Source organism: Ursus americanus, chromosome 11 (assembly GCF_024610735.1).
Source record: "Ursus americanus isolate L20-20 chromosome 11, mUrsAme1.1.p, whole genome shotgun sequence".
In the NCBI taxonomy this organism is placed as follows: Eukaryota; Metazoa; Chordata; class Mammalia; order Carnivora; family Ursidae; genus Ursus; species Ursus americanus.
The window spans coordinates 45,896,966-45,913,561 of NC_142137.1; the positions used below are offsets into that span (position 1 = coordinate 45,896,966).

At 39.6% G+C, this 16,596-nt stretch overlaps 2 protein-coding genes across 2 annotated transcripts; both read left to right on the plus strand.

Annotated features, from left to right (window-relative positions):
* The first annotated feature begins 221 nt into the window (after positions 1-221).
* On the plus strand, positions 222-1,253 carry TAAR8 (trace amine associated receptor 8). Its single transcript, XM_045805495.2, has one exon. It carries the CDS (start codon positions 222-224, stop codon positions 1,251-1,253), a length of 1,032 nt encoding a protein of 343 aa, XP_045661451.2.
* Positions 1,254-8,665: 7,412 nt separating this feature from the next.
* Positions 8,666-9,700, plus strand: LOC123797628 (trace amine-associated receptor 6-like). Its single transcript, XM_045805619.2, has one exon. The coding sequence runs from the start codon at positions 8,666-8,668 to the stop codon at positions 9,698-9,700; it is 1,035 nt and encodes a 344-aa protein (XP_045661575.2).
* Positions 9,701-16,596: the final 6,896 nt, after the last annotated feature.

Consider the following 16,596-nt stretch of genomic DNA (forward strand, 5'->3'; position numbering starts at 1 on the left):
ATTGCGTGCATTAAAGTCAGAAAGGATACATTTCTAACTTGTTGAAATTCTCTTAACTTCTTTTTATGACTGAAATGGGAAAAAGGATGGACTCTAAGGCAATACTTACAAGCAATTGCTCAAATATGGGGTTTGATTTTTTTTTTTTTTAATTCTCAGAATTAAAAACTTTCCTACCACAAGGAAGGGCAGAAAGACAGGAAGCATCAGGCTGCAGAACCATGAGCAGCGATCCTTCCCACCCTGCTGTCGTGCAGCTTTGCTATGAGAGTGTGAATGGATCTTGTGTTAAAACTCCCTACTCGCTTGGATCCAGGGTGATTCTGTACTCAGCATTTGGCTTTGCATCTTTGCTGGCTGTGTTTGGAAACCTCCTGGTGATGACTTCAGTTTTGCATTTCAAGCAGCTGCACTCTCCAACCAATGTCTTGATCGCTTCTCTGGCCTGTGCTGACTTCCTGGTGGGGGTGACCGTCATGCCCTTCAGCATGGTCAGGTCCGTGGAGAGCTGCTGGTACTTCGGAGCCAGATTTTGTACCCTTCACAGTTGCTTTGATGTGGCATTCTGTTACTCTTCTCTCTTCCACTTGTGCTTCATCTCCATCGACAGGTACATGGCCATCACTGACCCTCTGGTCTATCCTACCAAGTGCACGGTGTCTGTGTCAGGGATCTGCGTCAGCGTCTCCTGGATCCTGCCCATTGTATACAGCGGTGCCGTGTTCTACACAGGTGTCAATGACGATGGGATGGAGGAATTAGTAAGTGCTCTCAACTGTATAGGTGGTTGTCAAATTGTTGTAAATCAAGACTGGGTTTTGATAGATTTTCTGTTCTTCTTCATACCTACCCTTGTTATGATCATTCTTTACTGTAAGATTTTTCTAATAGCTAAACAACAAGCTATAAAAATTGAAAATACTGGTAGCAAAGCAGAATCATCCTCAGACAGTTACAAATCCAGGGTGGCCAAGAGAGAGAGAAAAGCTGCCAAAACCCTGGGTATCACAGTGGTAGCATTTGTAATTTCATGGTTACCATATACAATTGATACGTTAGTTGATGCCTATATGGGCTTCATAACCCCTGCCTATATTTATGAGATTTGCTGTTGGGGTGCTTATTATAATTCAGCCATTAACCCTTTGATTTATGCTTTATTTTACCCATGGTTTAGAAAAGCCATAAAAATTGTTTTAAGTGGAGAAGTTTTAAAGGATGGTTCATCATCCGTTAGTTTATTTGCAGAATAAATGTAAACACTAGGTTGAGAAGTAAAAAAATATTTTGAAAATTATAAATTCATGACAAAATTAGATGTAAGAAGTGAACAAAGCATTTCAAAATGCGGTAAATATACTACTTTTTTCAAATGGGCCAGAAACCAAATCATAAGAAGGTGCCTCCATGAAATCATTGCAAGGGCATTTACTGAACTAAATAATAAATAATGAAGTGGTTTACACTGTAATCTCGGTGCTCTGTACACATCCTTGCCATGTGCACTTGTTTCTTACAATTTCACGGAATTCGGAATCTCATTTTTGGTTGCGATATCTGTAATCGTTTTCTCTTTTACGGTCACCTCTCACTTATCTTCAAATGGTCTTTTTTTTTCCCTTGTCTTTTCCAACATTTTACTAGTTTACTAGGGCTGTCATAACAAGGTACCACAGACTAGGTAGCTTACACAACAAAAATTTATTCTTGTGATTTTGGAGGCTAAAATTCCAAAATCAAGGTGTCAGCAGGGTTGGTTTCTTCTGAGGACCCCCTTTTTTGGGTTGCAGGTGCTTCTCACATGGTTTATGCCATATGTATGTGTGTCTATGTCCTAATCTCCTCTTCCTATAAGACCACCAATCATATTGGGATGGAGATCACCCTTAAAAACTCACTTTAACTTAATTACCTTTTAAAAGGCCTTATCTCAATATACGGTTATACTCTAAAGTACTAGGAGTTAGTACTTCAACATATGAATTTGGGGGACACCATTCGGCCCATAACAGGCACCAGACTAGGATAGGCGACACTGTCCACGGGTCTCTTTGTTTGCTGCTCATTTGTGATATTATTTGTACCTTCCAGGAGCTTTTAGTACAGCAGGTAAGCCTTTCCTGTTTAAAGGCTGGACAGAATCTTGATTTCTTCACCTATAATATTGTGGGATCAGTCATTCAGCCTTGGAATCAGGTATTAACTACAGACATTGCTCAGAAGTGGAAAATTCCAAGTGGAAAAACTTGCCACAAAAAGGTTGACCCAAATGAAATGGAAATCTGCAAGTGAAAAGAATGATTGATTTTTGGGGCGCCTGGGTGGTTCAGTCGGTTAAGTGTCGGACTCCTGGTTAATCATCTGACTGCTGGTTTCGGCTCAGTTCATGATCTTGTGGTTGTGAGATTAAACCTTGCACAGGGCTCCACACTCAGCACAGAGTCTGCTTCTGCCCCGCCCCCTACTCTTGTTCTCTCTCTTTCTCTAAAGTAAATAAGTAAATAAAATCTTAAAAAAAAAAAAAAGAATGAGTAATTATTACTAGCAGTGATACCAACTTTCTTATATATACTGCAGGTTTCACTTCCCCAGAATGTTGCAGGGTCAAAAATTCTATGTTGATACTGCAAAGACTTCTATTAAAAAGAATATAAAAAATGATGCATAATTTTACATTTTGCTGTCTGGAATATTTTACGTTGATACAATAAAAGGTTTTTGGAATGTATATCTAGAGTATTTTGTGCAATGAGTCTAAATTGTAATACAGTACTGGTCTATAAACCTTTTTTTTTTTCCTTTTTAGTTTATCTCTGGAGTCAATTAAAATGAAGGAAGTTTATTTTTTCTCATTGGTTTTCACTGAGATTTTTCCTTGTTTTCAAGCAAATATTTGACGTAAATTATATGCAAGTACCTGTGTTAGGAACAGCTAATGATAAAAAAAAAAAGTGTATTTTATACAGTATTTTCCTTAGGGAATGTAATTTTGTAGATAATATGGGCAACACATTTTAAATTATATATTGAGAATCAGAAAACTGTCAGAGATGCTAAGCCTTATGGGCAGAGGACTAATTGTCACAAGGCTGGTACTTGGCACTGGGTGTTTCTAAAACATTGTCTTCTCACTGACAAGTGGTCTCTGGCCTGAGGGGTTAAAGAATTGTTAAAGACTTTTTTTTTAGTAGAAGGGCCTTTTGAGCAGTCTTTAAGCATTAGACTTGCATAGGCAGACAGAGATGTGGACTTCTTTTGGCGGAGGGATTGATGTCCATAAATGGAGGGTTCGCTTGGCAAACTGCAGGATGATGAGTAGACTATAGCACGGTAACCAGCAATTCATGCTATCAGTGACTGTACTCAGTAGGTCAGTTTAACTGTATCAGATTAAAAAAAGATATCGTGCTCCCTGTTTTTAGAGTATAGAGGACAAACAGAAAAAAGCAAGTGAAAAAGTTTAATAGTCCTATTTAATAAATGTCTCATAGAATGGCATTGTTGCCAAATTATAGATAATGAATAGGATAGAAGTTCAAAGGTGAATTAAAGATTTTTGAAATTTATCTTATGAGCAAGCAAAATATGTTGTTATAAATGCTATCAAAACCTCCAATACAATTCTAAATATGGAATTTCTTTTGACAGGTAGTGGGTATGTGGAACTTCACAAAGGAGAGAAGAAAGAAATTAGATTCTTCCATATACTTCATGATAGTCTTTCCTAAGAATGACTACCCCAGATACAGATTTAAAAATTCACCTGTAAGCTCCTGGCTTTATTTTACCCTGGGTTTAGGAGTGAATGAAAACAACATAATTGGCTAAGAACTAAAGGACAGTTTATCAACATAAATGTGTTTTCAGGATAAGATTAAATTAAAATCAAGGCAATTATGAGATATTGGGAATTTTCCATGTATATTGACATGGAATATGGTGCATGAATATGATATCAAATTTGAAACAAGGCGTTCCTCAGATTCAATCAAACATTGTTTCAAGAGAGCTTCTCTAAGGATCTGCTACAGACAGATTTACTGCCCTGGTGAAGTGAGGTCCGATTTCCTACTGCTGATTCTGCCTACTCCTCTGCTTTGTCACTTTTCCACTGCCCCGTCTTCTGGGAGGAATTTCTTGGTATTTTCACCTTTCATGCTCCCTGCCCTGTACTCTCTCTCTCTCTCTCTCTCTCTCTCTTTTTAGGTTTATTTGTTTATTTGAGAGAAAGAGAGAGAGAGAGAGAGAGAGAGAGAGAGAATGTGTGTGCGAGCAGCGGGGAAGGGCAGAGGAAGAGGGAGAGAAGCAGACTCCCCTCCTCCTTCCCAAGCTGAGCAATGAGCCTGACTGGGGAGCTCAATCCCAGGACCCTGAGATCATGACCAGAGCTGATATCAAGAGTCGGTTGCTTTATGGACTGTGCCACCCAGGCACCCCTGTCCTGTTACTTTCAATGCCCTTCTCCTTCTTCTTCCTCTTCTTCTTCTTCTTCTTCTTCTTCTTCTTCTTCTTCTTCTTCTTCTTCTTCTTCTTCTTCTTCTTCTTCTCTAATTATGCCATGTGCTCTTGGTCTTCCCTTAGACTTTAGTTCTCTTGACTGTCATTCCAATATCTTCTTTTGCTGGAGTTATTTTCTTCAGTCTTCTCAGACCCTCTGCTTCATGCTCCAGCAAGGAGATTAGTTCCTCTTGTTCACCAGCGCTCTTGCAACAGCAAGGGGATCAGATGTTAAATTCAGATCTGGCACAAGACCAAGATTTGATGTTTAGAGGACATCCTCTTATAGTGGAATTGAACATGACAAGGTGATACACGTACCACAATAATTATCCCTTCATCATAATTACTTTCATGTGATATGCCCCTTCACTTCTTCAACAGGATGTGGGAATGATTGGTTGCCTGTCATGGCATATTATAAGCATCATTTAACACTGTCACTGTTGATCATAATGCAAACTTAGGATGTCACATATTCATGCGGGAAGAGGATATACTCAAGAAATCATGTTTAAACATCTAGGTATCTATTTGGGGAAAAAATATTCTGATTCTCACTCTTCTCCTAGACACACATGTGCACTTACATACATATTGTTCAGGACAGATCTTAGTGTAAAATATAAAGCCGTGAAACTTTAGAAGAAAATATAGGAGAATATTTTCATAGTTTCTCATGAAAAAGATTGGCAAATTAACTAGAAATTTAGTATTTCTACATGATAAAAAAATCAAAATCTAAAAAAGATAAACTTGAAAAAACTCTTTAGAATATTTATTGCATTCTAATTGCTTTAGCTGAAATTTTTTTCCCCAGCACTTGAGTCTCAAAAGTGTAGGCCCTGTTAGAAAGAAAAAGAGCTTATATTGAACAGATTTGGGGAATTAAGTGCCATAGAAAAACTTTCCTGCATCCCAGAACAAGAGAAGAGAAGATAGTTGGAGTACAAAAATAAGTGAGAAAGCAGCGAAGGTCTGTGAGGGAGGAGCACCCCATCTCTCCCTGGATACTGTCTGGTTTGAGAGAAGGGATAACTGATATGCCAATGTGATTGGTTGAATAAGAGCCCCACAAGGAGATCCACATCTAAATCCTAGACCCTATAAACATTAAAAATTATTTGGAGAACAGGGTCTTTGAAGATGTGATTAAGTTAAGCATCTTGAGATGGGGAAATTATCCTGGATTATCTGGGCGGGCCCCAAATGCCATCCCGAGTGTCCTTATAGGAAAGAGTGTGTACAGGGAGATGGCACACACAGAGGACAAGGCAGTGTGACCACACAGGCAGGGTTTGGAGTGATGGGGCCAGAAGCCAAAGCATGCTGGCAGCCAGCAGAAGCAGGGAGAGGCTAAGATGGATTTTCTGAGACCCTTGAGAGGAAGTGCAGCTCTGCTAACACTCTGATTTTGGATTTCATACTTTTGGCCTCCAGAGCTCTGCAGAAATCAATTTCTGTCATTTTAAGCCACCAAGTGAGTGCTGATTTGATACAACAGTGACAGAAACTAATATATCAAGTATGTTTGGGGGGAGAAGACCCAAGTTAACCCTGCGCAAGTGATTCACTTCCCATGTTTCAGTAAAATAAGGATAATCATCATGCAGACTTCATGGCGGTTTTCTGTGTGTGACTATTTAAGAACTTACTCCCTGTAAAACACCTAGATAGAGCGGGTGTCCAAATGCTGTTTGCTACCGTTGAAATGGCAGCTGCCTTAACAATAAAGTAACACGTTTGCAACCTGAATCTGTGCCCCGTGACTCACCGAAGATACTGTGGGTCTTTCTAGAATTTCTACCATGTTTGAAGAAGCATTTCTGTACTATAGACTATTAAAAGCCTATTAAAAGATAAGAGATATGACCAAATTCTAAGGAAATTGGTGCAAAGGTGTAAGGGAGACACTCTGAAGTTATGTTGGCTTCAGAAACCTCTGAATATTTGTGAGGAGACAGAGTTTGAGAGAGAACTTGAGAACGTTTCCAATTTCCTGGGCAGACCCAGGGAATTAGCAGAGGCTAAGGGGAGGGGAGGGATGGAAGGAGGGAGAGAAAACTAGGGAGAATATGAGAGACAACTCTGACTTCACTCAAATCTCTCAGTCTTAGCTGAGGACACCGGAAAGGAAGGGGCTTGAAACATAGAACTAAGACCCCCAGTTAATCTCCCAATTTCAATAAAATTGTAACCTTTTCCTGGAGACACAGGAGAGACTGAGGAGGGTACACTGGCTGTGAAACCTGAAGAAGGCAAAGCAGCATGCCCCCCACTGAGCCCCACGGGGAGGGGCTGGAGCACCTGTGAGAGATTGCCAGGTGCGTGGTCTAGAGGGGGGATTGGTAAGCATGCCATTCAGAGGTTAGGGTCATGTGAACATCCTCTTTTTCATGATGAGATAGGTGGCCATTTATCCTAGAAGACACCCGCAAAGACAATCCCAACCTATTCCCGAGGAAGTGAGGCAGACTATATAGCCTCCTGGAATTCAGATGCAACCCTGGGAGAGGAGAGTGGGAACCCCACACTGACTGAACTGAAATTTATTGCACCCCATGACGTGGGGCTCACGGGGAAATCAAAGGTCAGTTACAGAAAATCGAGCAAATTGCCTTCTGTGGTAGTTGAGATCTTTACCTGCTAATAAGTATGTTTTCTCTACCTCCATGCATGAATCACAGGATAAAATCTAAAATAATTATTGGGATGTACAAAGCTGTGGAAAGAAGTTTTGAAACTTCTCCCTGTTCTGGACATTAATACCTTCCCTTCATCCTTCTAAACCTGGCCCTAAATTTATATCCTCAGTGAATTCTATTTATTCACCCAGCTATATTATTTGTCGATGGCATTTCTCACTTTACACTTTTTAAATGTGTAAATTTTAGCTTGAATCGCAGTGAATTGTTACGTTGTTTTATGTCTGTCTCTCTTAGTAACATGGAAACTCCCCCTAAGGGAAGAAGATATTTTCTGTTTATTCTTGTATGTTGAAGACCTTGCCCATATCGATGCTAAATAAATAAACAAATATAAATAATGAATACATGACCGACTGGACTGCGGGTGGGTCTACGGGCATCTTATGCCCCCTGAATCTTTTACTGAAGAATCTATGTCTTTTTACTCATGTTGAAGAGAATACTCTCAAATTTCACTATTGAGTGTATCCTATGTAATAGCCCTTTTTGTACATACCTATATAGGTATAGAAGATCTCTTATTTTTTTAGTTACAGAAGAATTTTTCCTTTTAGTAATGAATACATTTTGAAATTTATCAAATGCCTTTTTCCCCATATCATCAGATGATTGTAAAATTTTAATCTGTTACAAAGGTGAGTTACAATAATTGAGTTTCTAACTTTAAAGCAAACTTTCATTCTTGGCATAGACTCTAATCATGGTATATCATCCTTTTGTATTTGTCTGGGTTTAGTTTGTGGAAGTTTGTTCAGGACTTTTGCATCTTTGTTTATGAGTGAGAGTACTTTCACATTTTCCTTTTTTAAATCATCTACATGGGTTTTAGTATGGAAGCTACATCAAAATATAAATTTTAAGTGGAGTTAATTAAATATAGGTTTCTCCTCCCTGTTCACACCTTACACTACAGAGATTCATTTTAGATGATTTTGGGGATGGGATTTGGCCTTGCTTCCTGGGGATTTTGTCATTAGTCCTCAGTCTTGGGGTGAGTGTAATAGAAGGTAACCGATTAATAACAAATCACACACATCTCGCTAACTTCGACCAAGAGGAATACCCCTGTATCAGGACCAGGTAATAAAAGATAATTGATAAATTGTAAGGCACGAAGAAATCTTTGGTATTCGCAAGTTTGTAAAAGATTTACTTGAAATTAAATGATTGAATTTAGAAAATTGTTTCCCAGTATATTCTAAAGTATAAGAAAAATAGTGGTAATAATGTATTAAAGCTAAGATTGGTTGAGCCTTTAAATTGAATCTGTTACTTCATATGTTCAGAGATTAAAATTAATATGAATATGTGACAGGCCACAGAGATATTATCTGAGAACTGTAACAAAGGAAGGCAGTTGTAAACCTTTTCTCTGCCTTCGGGAAATATGAAACTGCTGTATTTGGTGTGATTGACCAAGGGCAGAACTTCTCTGTTTACCTGCTGTTTACAGCAGCACCATGAGCACCAACTCGTCCCCCCCTGCGGCCGAGCAGCTCTGCTCCCCGAACGTGACCGGATCCTGCCTGAAAGCTCCCTACTCGCCTGGACCCCGGCTCATTCTCTACACACTATTTGGCTTTGGGGCTGTGCTGGCTGTGTTTGGAAACCTCCTGGTGGTGATTTCCATCCTGCACTTCAAGCAGCTGCACTCTCCAACCAATTTCCTCCTGGCCTCCCTGGCCTGTGCTGACCTCCTGGTGGGGGTGACCATCATGCCCTTCAGCATGGTCAGGTCTGTGGAGAGCTGCTGGTACTTTGGGCCAAGCTTCTGTACCTTCCACACGTGCTGCGACGTGGCATTCTGTTACTCTTCTCTCTTCCACTTGTGCTTCATCTCCATCGACAGGTACATGGCCGTCACTGACCCTCTGGTCTGTCCTACCAAGTGCACGGTGTCCGTGTCAGGGATCTGCGTCAGCGTCTCCTGGATCCTGCCCCTTGCATACAGCGGTGCCGTGTTCTACACAGGTGTCTATGACGGTGGGCTGGAGGAATTATCTCGTGCCCTCAACTGTGTAGGAGGGTGTCAGCCTGTTCTAAATCAATTTTGGATGTTGATAGATTTGTTATTGTTCTGCACACCTACGTTTGTTATGATGATTCTGTACAGTAATATTTTTCTTGTGGCTAGAAAACAGGCTATAAAGATTGAGAACATTGGTAGCCAAGCAGAAGCATCAGGGACATACAAAATCAGGGTGAGTAAGAGAGAGAGAAAAGCTGCTAAAACCCTGGGTATCACGGTGATAGCATTTTTGATCTCGTGGTTACCGTATATCATTGATTCATTCATTGATTCTTTTGGGGGATTCATAACACCTTCGTATGTTTATGAGATATTTTGCTGGTTTGGTTATTATAACTCTGCTGTAAATCCTTTGATTAATGCTTTACTTTACCCTTGGTTTAGGAGAGCAATAAAACTCATTATAAGTGGTCAAATTTTAAAAGATAGTTCATCAACTATAAATTTATTTTCTAAAAATCCCTAAATTTCAAATTGAGGACTTTGGGGATATATTGGGAATTTCTCAATGCGTATGACACGAATCATGGTGCATGATAATGATCCATTAAACTGAGGAGGAAAAATGGTACCTCAATTTCAGGGACATGATTTTTATGCTTTTATTTTCTTAGTGTGGTAAACATCTTTAAATGTTTGACAGAAATGTACTTACTAAACAATGGTTGACACAAAGTTTATATTTCCTAGTTTCCCCAAATCTGCGCACTTCCCTGCTCTGTCAGGTAATTATTTTTGTCTCCAAGTCTTCCTTTCAAGCTTATCTTTATGTCACTTTCAAAGGTTTCCTGGTTCTGTGTCCCCTGGGGAGTCTCGTAGTCCCTGTCTTCTCTGGACTCTGGATACTTGACTTCCATTTTAAGCAGCTGTTTCTTGGGGTCCGGTCTTCCTGTAGCTCCTAAGAGGTCTCTGAACCATATACAACAGCCACCTCAGGCTCAGAACCAGACTCATATTTTCTATCTTTGGAGATATCGGAATAGTTATGAGCCAATAGTGTAATTTCCACACTAGTGATTGTATTTATATGTGATGATTTTCTCATCCTATGAGGTGTGTTGTGTTACTTTCCAGCCATTGTGGAGGGAGATCTTCTGTCATTTTTTTTTCTTTATTAACACTACCCAAAGTAGTGTATTGTTGATGACCTAAAAAACAGTGCATTATGAGTTATGGTAGAAGGATGGATTATTCAAGAAATGATGATATGGTATATAGCTCTTTGGAAGATATTGTTAAACATCTTGTCTCATGTCATTCACAAAATCAAAACTGATTTCTTTCGGATGTTAGAAAAGTCAAAGAAAATATTTTATAATTTTTCATTGGAGGAATCCTGATAGAAAACCCCTGTAGATTTGTGCACATAATTTAAATTTTAAAACTTCAAAAGAAAACAAAACCAAATTTGGGGAAGGGGAAGCCAATTTGGGAAAACTATTGGCAGCACACATGGTGAAGGGAGGGTTAAGGATGTAAAAACTAAAGGCCTTTTACAAAAGGTAAGACATAGCCTAACACCTTCCTACACAAATACGCAATTTTAGACAAAAAAAGTGTAACTAATGAATACATTAAAATGCCAAATGTACAAAAAACTTAAAAAAGCTAATAAAAGTGTGGCAGTGTTTCATATATCAAGTGGGCAATTATTAGAAACATAAAAAATACCTGATAACAATTAGAGTATGGGAATGTTTTGAAGCCATTAAAAAGCACTATCAAGTTCTGTATAAATTGATATATGCCCCCATACATGGATATACTTCTATATGCTTTTACAAAATGTAACTTTATGTATAATGGACAGCCTGTATGTGGGGTGTGAGGAATTTGCTTTGTAATTTATTTTTATCATTTTAATGTTTGAAATGAAATGAAATAAATATGTTAAAATAGATATTATAAAAATAAATAAAATCAAATAGATGTTATCAATACACATCTCTACTCTTATCTGAGCATTGAGGTTAGGTTTGTCTGTATGTTTGGTTGTTTTATTTCAGGGGAATTTCTTTTTTTAAATACATTTTTATTTATTTATTTTTATTTTTATTTTATTTTTTTTCTATTTTAATGTTTTTTTATTATATTATGTTAGTCACCATACAGTACATCCCCGGTTTCCGATGTAAAGTTCGATGATTCATTAGTTGCATATAACACCCAGTGCGCCATGCAATACGTGCCCTCCTTACTACCCATCACCAGTCTATCCCATTCCCCATCCCCCTCCCCTCTGAGGCCCTCAGTTTGTTTCTCAGAGTTCATAGTCTCTCATGCTTCATTCCCCCTTCTGATTACCCCCCTTTCTTTATCCCTTTCTTCCCCTACCGATCTTCCTAGTTCTTATGTTCCATAGATGAGAGAAGTCATATCATAACTGTCTTTCTCTGCTTGACTTATTTCACTTAGCATTATCTCCTCCAGTGCCGTCCATGTTGCAGCAAATGTTGAGAATTTGTTCTTTCTGATAGCTGAGTAATATTCCATTGTATATATGGACCACAACTTCTTAATCCAGTCATCCGTTGAAGGGCATCTCGGTTCCTTCCATGCTTTGGCTATTGTGGACAATGCTGCTATGAACATTGGGGTGCATATGGCCCTTCTCTTCACTACGTCTGTATCTTTGGGGTAAATACCCAGTAGTGCAATGGCTGAGTCATAGGGTAGCTCAATTTTTAACTTTTTAAGGGACCTCCACACTGTTTTCCAGAGTGGCTGTACCAACTTGCATCCCCACCAACAATGTAGGAGGGATCCCCTTTCTCCACATCCTCTCCAGCAATTGTTGTTTCTTGCCTTGTCAATTTTGCCATTCTAACTGGCGTAAGGTGGTATCTTAGTGTGGTTTTGATTTGAATTTCCCTGATGGCTAATGATTTTGAACATTTTTTTCATGTGTCTGTTAGCCATTTCTGTGTCTTCATTGGAAAAGTGTCTGTTCATATCTTCTGCCCATTTTTTGATTTGTTTATTTGTTTCTTGTGTATTGAGTTTGAGAAGTTCTTTGTAGATCTTGGATACCAGTCTTTTATCTGCAGTGTCATTTGCAAATATCTTCTCCCATTCCGTGGGCTGCCTCTTAGTTTTTTTGACTGTTTCCTTGGCTGTGCAGAAGCTTTTTATCTTGATGAAGTCCCACAAGTTCATTTTTTCTTTTGTTTCTCTTGCCTTTGGAGATGTGTCATGAAAAAGGTTGCTTTGGCCAATGTCGTAGAAGTTGCTGCCTATGTTCTCCTCTAGGATTTTGATGGATTCCTGTCTCACATCGAGGTCTTTCACCATTTGGAGTTTATTTTTGTGTATGGTGTGAGAGAGTGGTCAAGTTTCATTCTTTTGCATGTAGCTGTCCAATTTTCCCAGCACCATTTATTGAAGAGACTGTCTTTTTTCCACCGGGTGTTTTTTCCTGCTTTATCAAAGATTAGTTGCCCAAAGAGCCGAGAGTCCATTTCTGGGTTCTCTATTCCGTTCCATTGGTTTATGTGTCTGTTTTTGTGCCAGTACCATGCTGTCTTTGTGATCACAGCTTTGTAGTACAGCTCGAAATCTGGCATTGTGATGCCCCCAGCTTTGTTTTTCCTTTTCAACAGTTCCTTGGCGATTCGGGGCCTTTTCTGGTTCCATACAAATTTAAGGACATTTTAAAATATTTTATTTATTTATTTAGGACAGAAACGGGAAGGAGAGAGAGAGTGCGCATGCGTGAGTATGAGCGGTGGGGAGAGGCAGAAGCAGATTCTCTCCTGAGCAGGGAGCGCTGAATTCAGGACTCAATCCCAGGACCCTGGAATCATGACCTGAGCCAAAGGCAGCTGCTTAGGGACTGAGTAGCCCAAGCGCTTCAGGGGAATATCTTTTGAGTATGTATCGCTGCTATATTTTTTCTTACCCAAGGAAATGAAGTTGTACCTGAATTGGTATATTTCAGGGACTACATCTTAAGAGTGATTAAATTATCTTAGGAATGACATCTTAATGTTGTTAAGTATTTTTAATTTTTTTTTTTGAGCAGATCTTTAAGTTTCTCTAACTCTTCCCCTCTAATATTAATTATGTGCTGTATTCAGGTTCTATGCAAGCTAGCAACAGTCACTTCTCAATCTTTTATTTGTGTTTTATTTCTATTCTTTAGATCCTCTCTGGAAAAGTGAAAACAGCCACAGTGGGTGCTGTCAGTCCAAGCACTTGCTTTGAGAGGAGCTCAACTTCCCAGCAGGGCTAGAAGGCGGCACCTCTCTTTTTGGAGGGGGATGCTGTGGAGTCTGCTTCTTAGAAGCAGGGAAACACATTCCTTATAGACAGACCTCAAGGAACACCCACAGATGCTAACATGGAGGCCAAGACCCCTGGAGCTCGGATGCCACCCCAGGGTAAAAGGAGCAGAATCCCTAAATTTACTGCCATCTATGTCTTGTTCCTGGTGGGATATGAGCCTTTAAACAAGATTTAAGAGTATTGCAGAGGGAATAAAATCTTGCCATTTGCAACGACGTGGATGGAACTAGAGGTTATTCTACTAAACGAAAAAAGTCAGAGAAAGACAAATATATGATTTCACTCATATGTGTAATTTAAGAAACAAAGCAAATGAACAAAGGGGAAGGGAAGGTAAAATAAAATAAGACAAAAACAGAGAGGGAGACAAACCATAAGAGACTCTCAACTCTTGGAAACAAACTGAAGGTTGCTGGAGGGGAAGTAGATGAAGGGATGGGTAACTGGGTGATGGGCATTAAGAAGGGACTTGATGGAATAAGCACTGGGTGTTGTATGCAACTGAAGAATCACTAAATTCTACCTCTGAAACTAAGAATACACTATATGTTAATTAAATTGAATTTAAATAAAATACTTTTTAAAAAAGCACTGCAGAAAAATAAATTGCACTGTAGCACACCTGAGTAAGTGGTAGCTAAGATTTGTGCCTGTCACTATGTATATATTATGTCCCCTCCCCCACACTGACCTCTGCATAAATCCATACTGCTTGGCAAAATCATCTTAACCCTGTGTCTATTTCTCCCGTATCCCATGCTGCTCCCCACACAGAGCCTGTCCCACAGCCCCTCGACCCTCCTGATTCCTGTTGACACCTTGTTCTCCCCATCTCCACGCCTTAGCACGCATTGTCCTCTCTGCTTGGATAACTTTTGTCTGTTTTTATCCTAAATCTATCTTCAACCAACTTGGCCCATCTTTAAAGTTACTTCCTTGGTAAACACACCCCAAAGGTGCTTGGATAAAAGACGTTGCCTCGTGGTGGCGTTTTTCCATTGCACTCTATATATGTGTATATCGTGGCAATCGACTCATTGCATTGTCATTATTTGTCCACATGTTGGTTTCTCATAAGGAAGTTGGAGAAGTAAAATAAAATATAATGGATGGAATTTTATTTATTCACTATTATTAAGAGATAGGCAATCCACCAGGAGAAAAAAAGAAAGAGCGACTTAGTTTGAGTTACCCCAGAAGCTGACTCTAAGACAAAAATGTCAATGGCTGAAGTTTGCTTAGGGGGTGGGGGTCATACCTGCACGAGTGTGGAAAATAAGACCGGGAGGAGAAAGCACCCAAGAAAAGTGCTACCATAAGAAGTGACCAGAGCTGGTAACCAGTGTGAACACATTCCTTAAAGTCATCCCCTCTGATGGCAAGGAAGCTGGAGAGTTTACACACCAACTCCTGCCAATCGTTGTTTCAGGGCTGCTGCCAAGAAACATTAATTCTCAAGATGTCCCACCTACCTTGTGGGTATGGTGCTGGCAGTTGGAAGTCAAGCCAACTGAAGTGGTTCTGGTGAGGAGGTGTGGGTAGGGCACTGGCCGCTTATGTTACCCAAGGCAGGGGACTAAGTAATCTGATGCACCATATTGAGACTCTGTCAACAAGAGGGGGTGGGGAGCAGAACAGTGCAGAGCCCAGAAGATGGAGAGGCAGAATTTGGTGATGGCCCCGGGGATGAGCAGTTTGGGAAATAGGAGCCTTGCAAATTCCTATCCTGTGGATCACCAGGCTTCACTAGGTTTTCTATGATCTAGCCGTCTAGAACCAATCTTTTCCCTTGTCTGGTTCTGTTTTTAACAAGCAACCTTCTTGTTAATTTGCTACCAGTTATTCTTTTTGTGGTCAGGAGTATTAAGGGAAATATAAAGCAGAATCTGTTGTGTTTGTCCATTTTCTCCTGTGGAAGGAGAGGGGAGGGAAGGGGAGAGGGGCATCTCTGTGTCGCTGTTAGTCCTCTGACACTGAGGCTGGACAAAGAAGACAGTGACTGTCGGCTGAGAATAAAGAGTGATATGTGGAAGAGATACAATGTGAACGGAACCAGGACCTGGTCTGTGTAGGACAGAGCTAAAAGAAAAGTCTGAAAGTGCCAGGCCCAATGCAGTAAGTACACATCAAGGACTAGGTTTAAATGAAAGGGATTAAGAGTAGGACGCCATTTCCGTTTCAGGGTCTCTGAAGAAACAGGTGTTAGGGCTGTGGTACCTGGGAAGCTTCCATATATTAAGCCTTATCATATGGAAATTATGCACAATGACCTGAAGACTTCAAGAAAACTATAGGTAAAGGATACCAAATTAAAATTAGGAATTAGGATGCTTCCTGGATTTTTATTTCTTTAGTCAACTGATAGGATTGTTCTCAAATTCAAAATGCTGACTCTAGCACCCAGAGTTTACCTTTACTTGGCAAATATTCATCAATGTTAGCTCTGCTTATTTAAAAAAATTTGTTTTGGGGCGCCTGGGTGGCACAGCGGTTAAAGCGTCTGCCTTCGGCTCAGGGCGTGATCCCGGCGTTACGGGATCGAGCCCCACGTCAGGCTCCTCCGCTGTGAGCCTGCTTCTTCCTCTCCCACTCCCCCTGCTTGTGTTCCCTCTCTCGCTGGCTGTCTCTATCTCTGTCGAATAAAATAAATAAAATCTTTAAAAATAAATAAATAAATAAATAAAAATAAAAAAATTTGTTTTATAACTCAATTTTGATTTTAACTATATAAAATCCAAAATCATCACCCACAAAATAAAAAAAAAATCACTAAAAAGCTAAGGCAATATTTGCAGCATGTGAAAAGGATCGATCTTCTTAAGAACTACAAATAAAATGCTCTTGAAAAAATCCAATATTAAAAAATAATGTCTCTGACCATAAAGTGGACAGGTCACAATTATAATGAAAATGCACAAATTGCTGATATGAGTATGAAAAGATCTTTATTCTCTTTGTTGTCCCATAAATATAATTCAAAATGTGCTACTTTCTTTGTTCTCTAAAGCTGGTGAGTATTGAAAAATAATGGTATGCTGTGTTGGGTGAACCACAAGGAATGAGTGTGTTCGTATGTGG

Bases quoted from the DNA above. Each gene is read 5' to 3' on its own strand.
- LOC123797628 (XM_045805619.2), top strand. From the start codon at position 8,666: ATGAGCACCAACTCGTCCCCCCCTGCGGCCGAGCAGCTCTGCTCCCCG.
- TAAR8 (XM_045805495.2), top strand. From the start codon at position 222: ATGAGCAGCGATCCTTCCCACCCTGCTGTCGTGCAGCTTTGCTATGAG.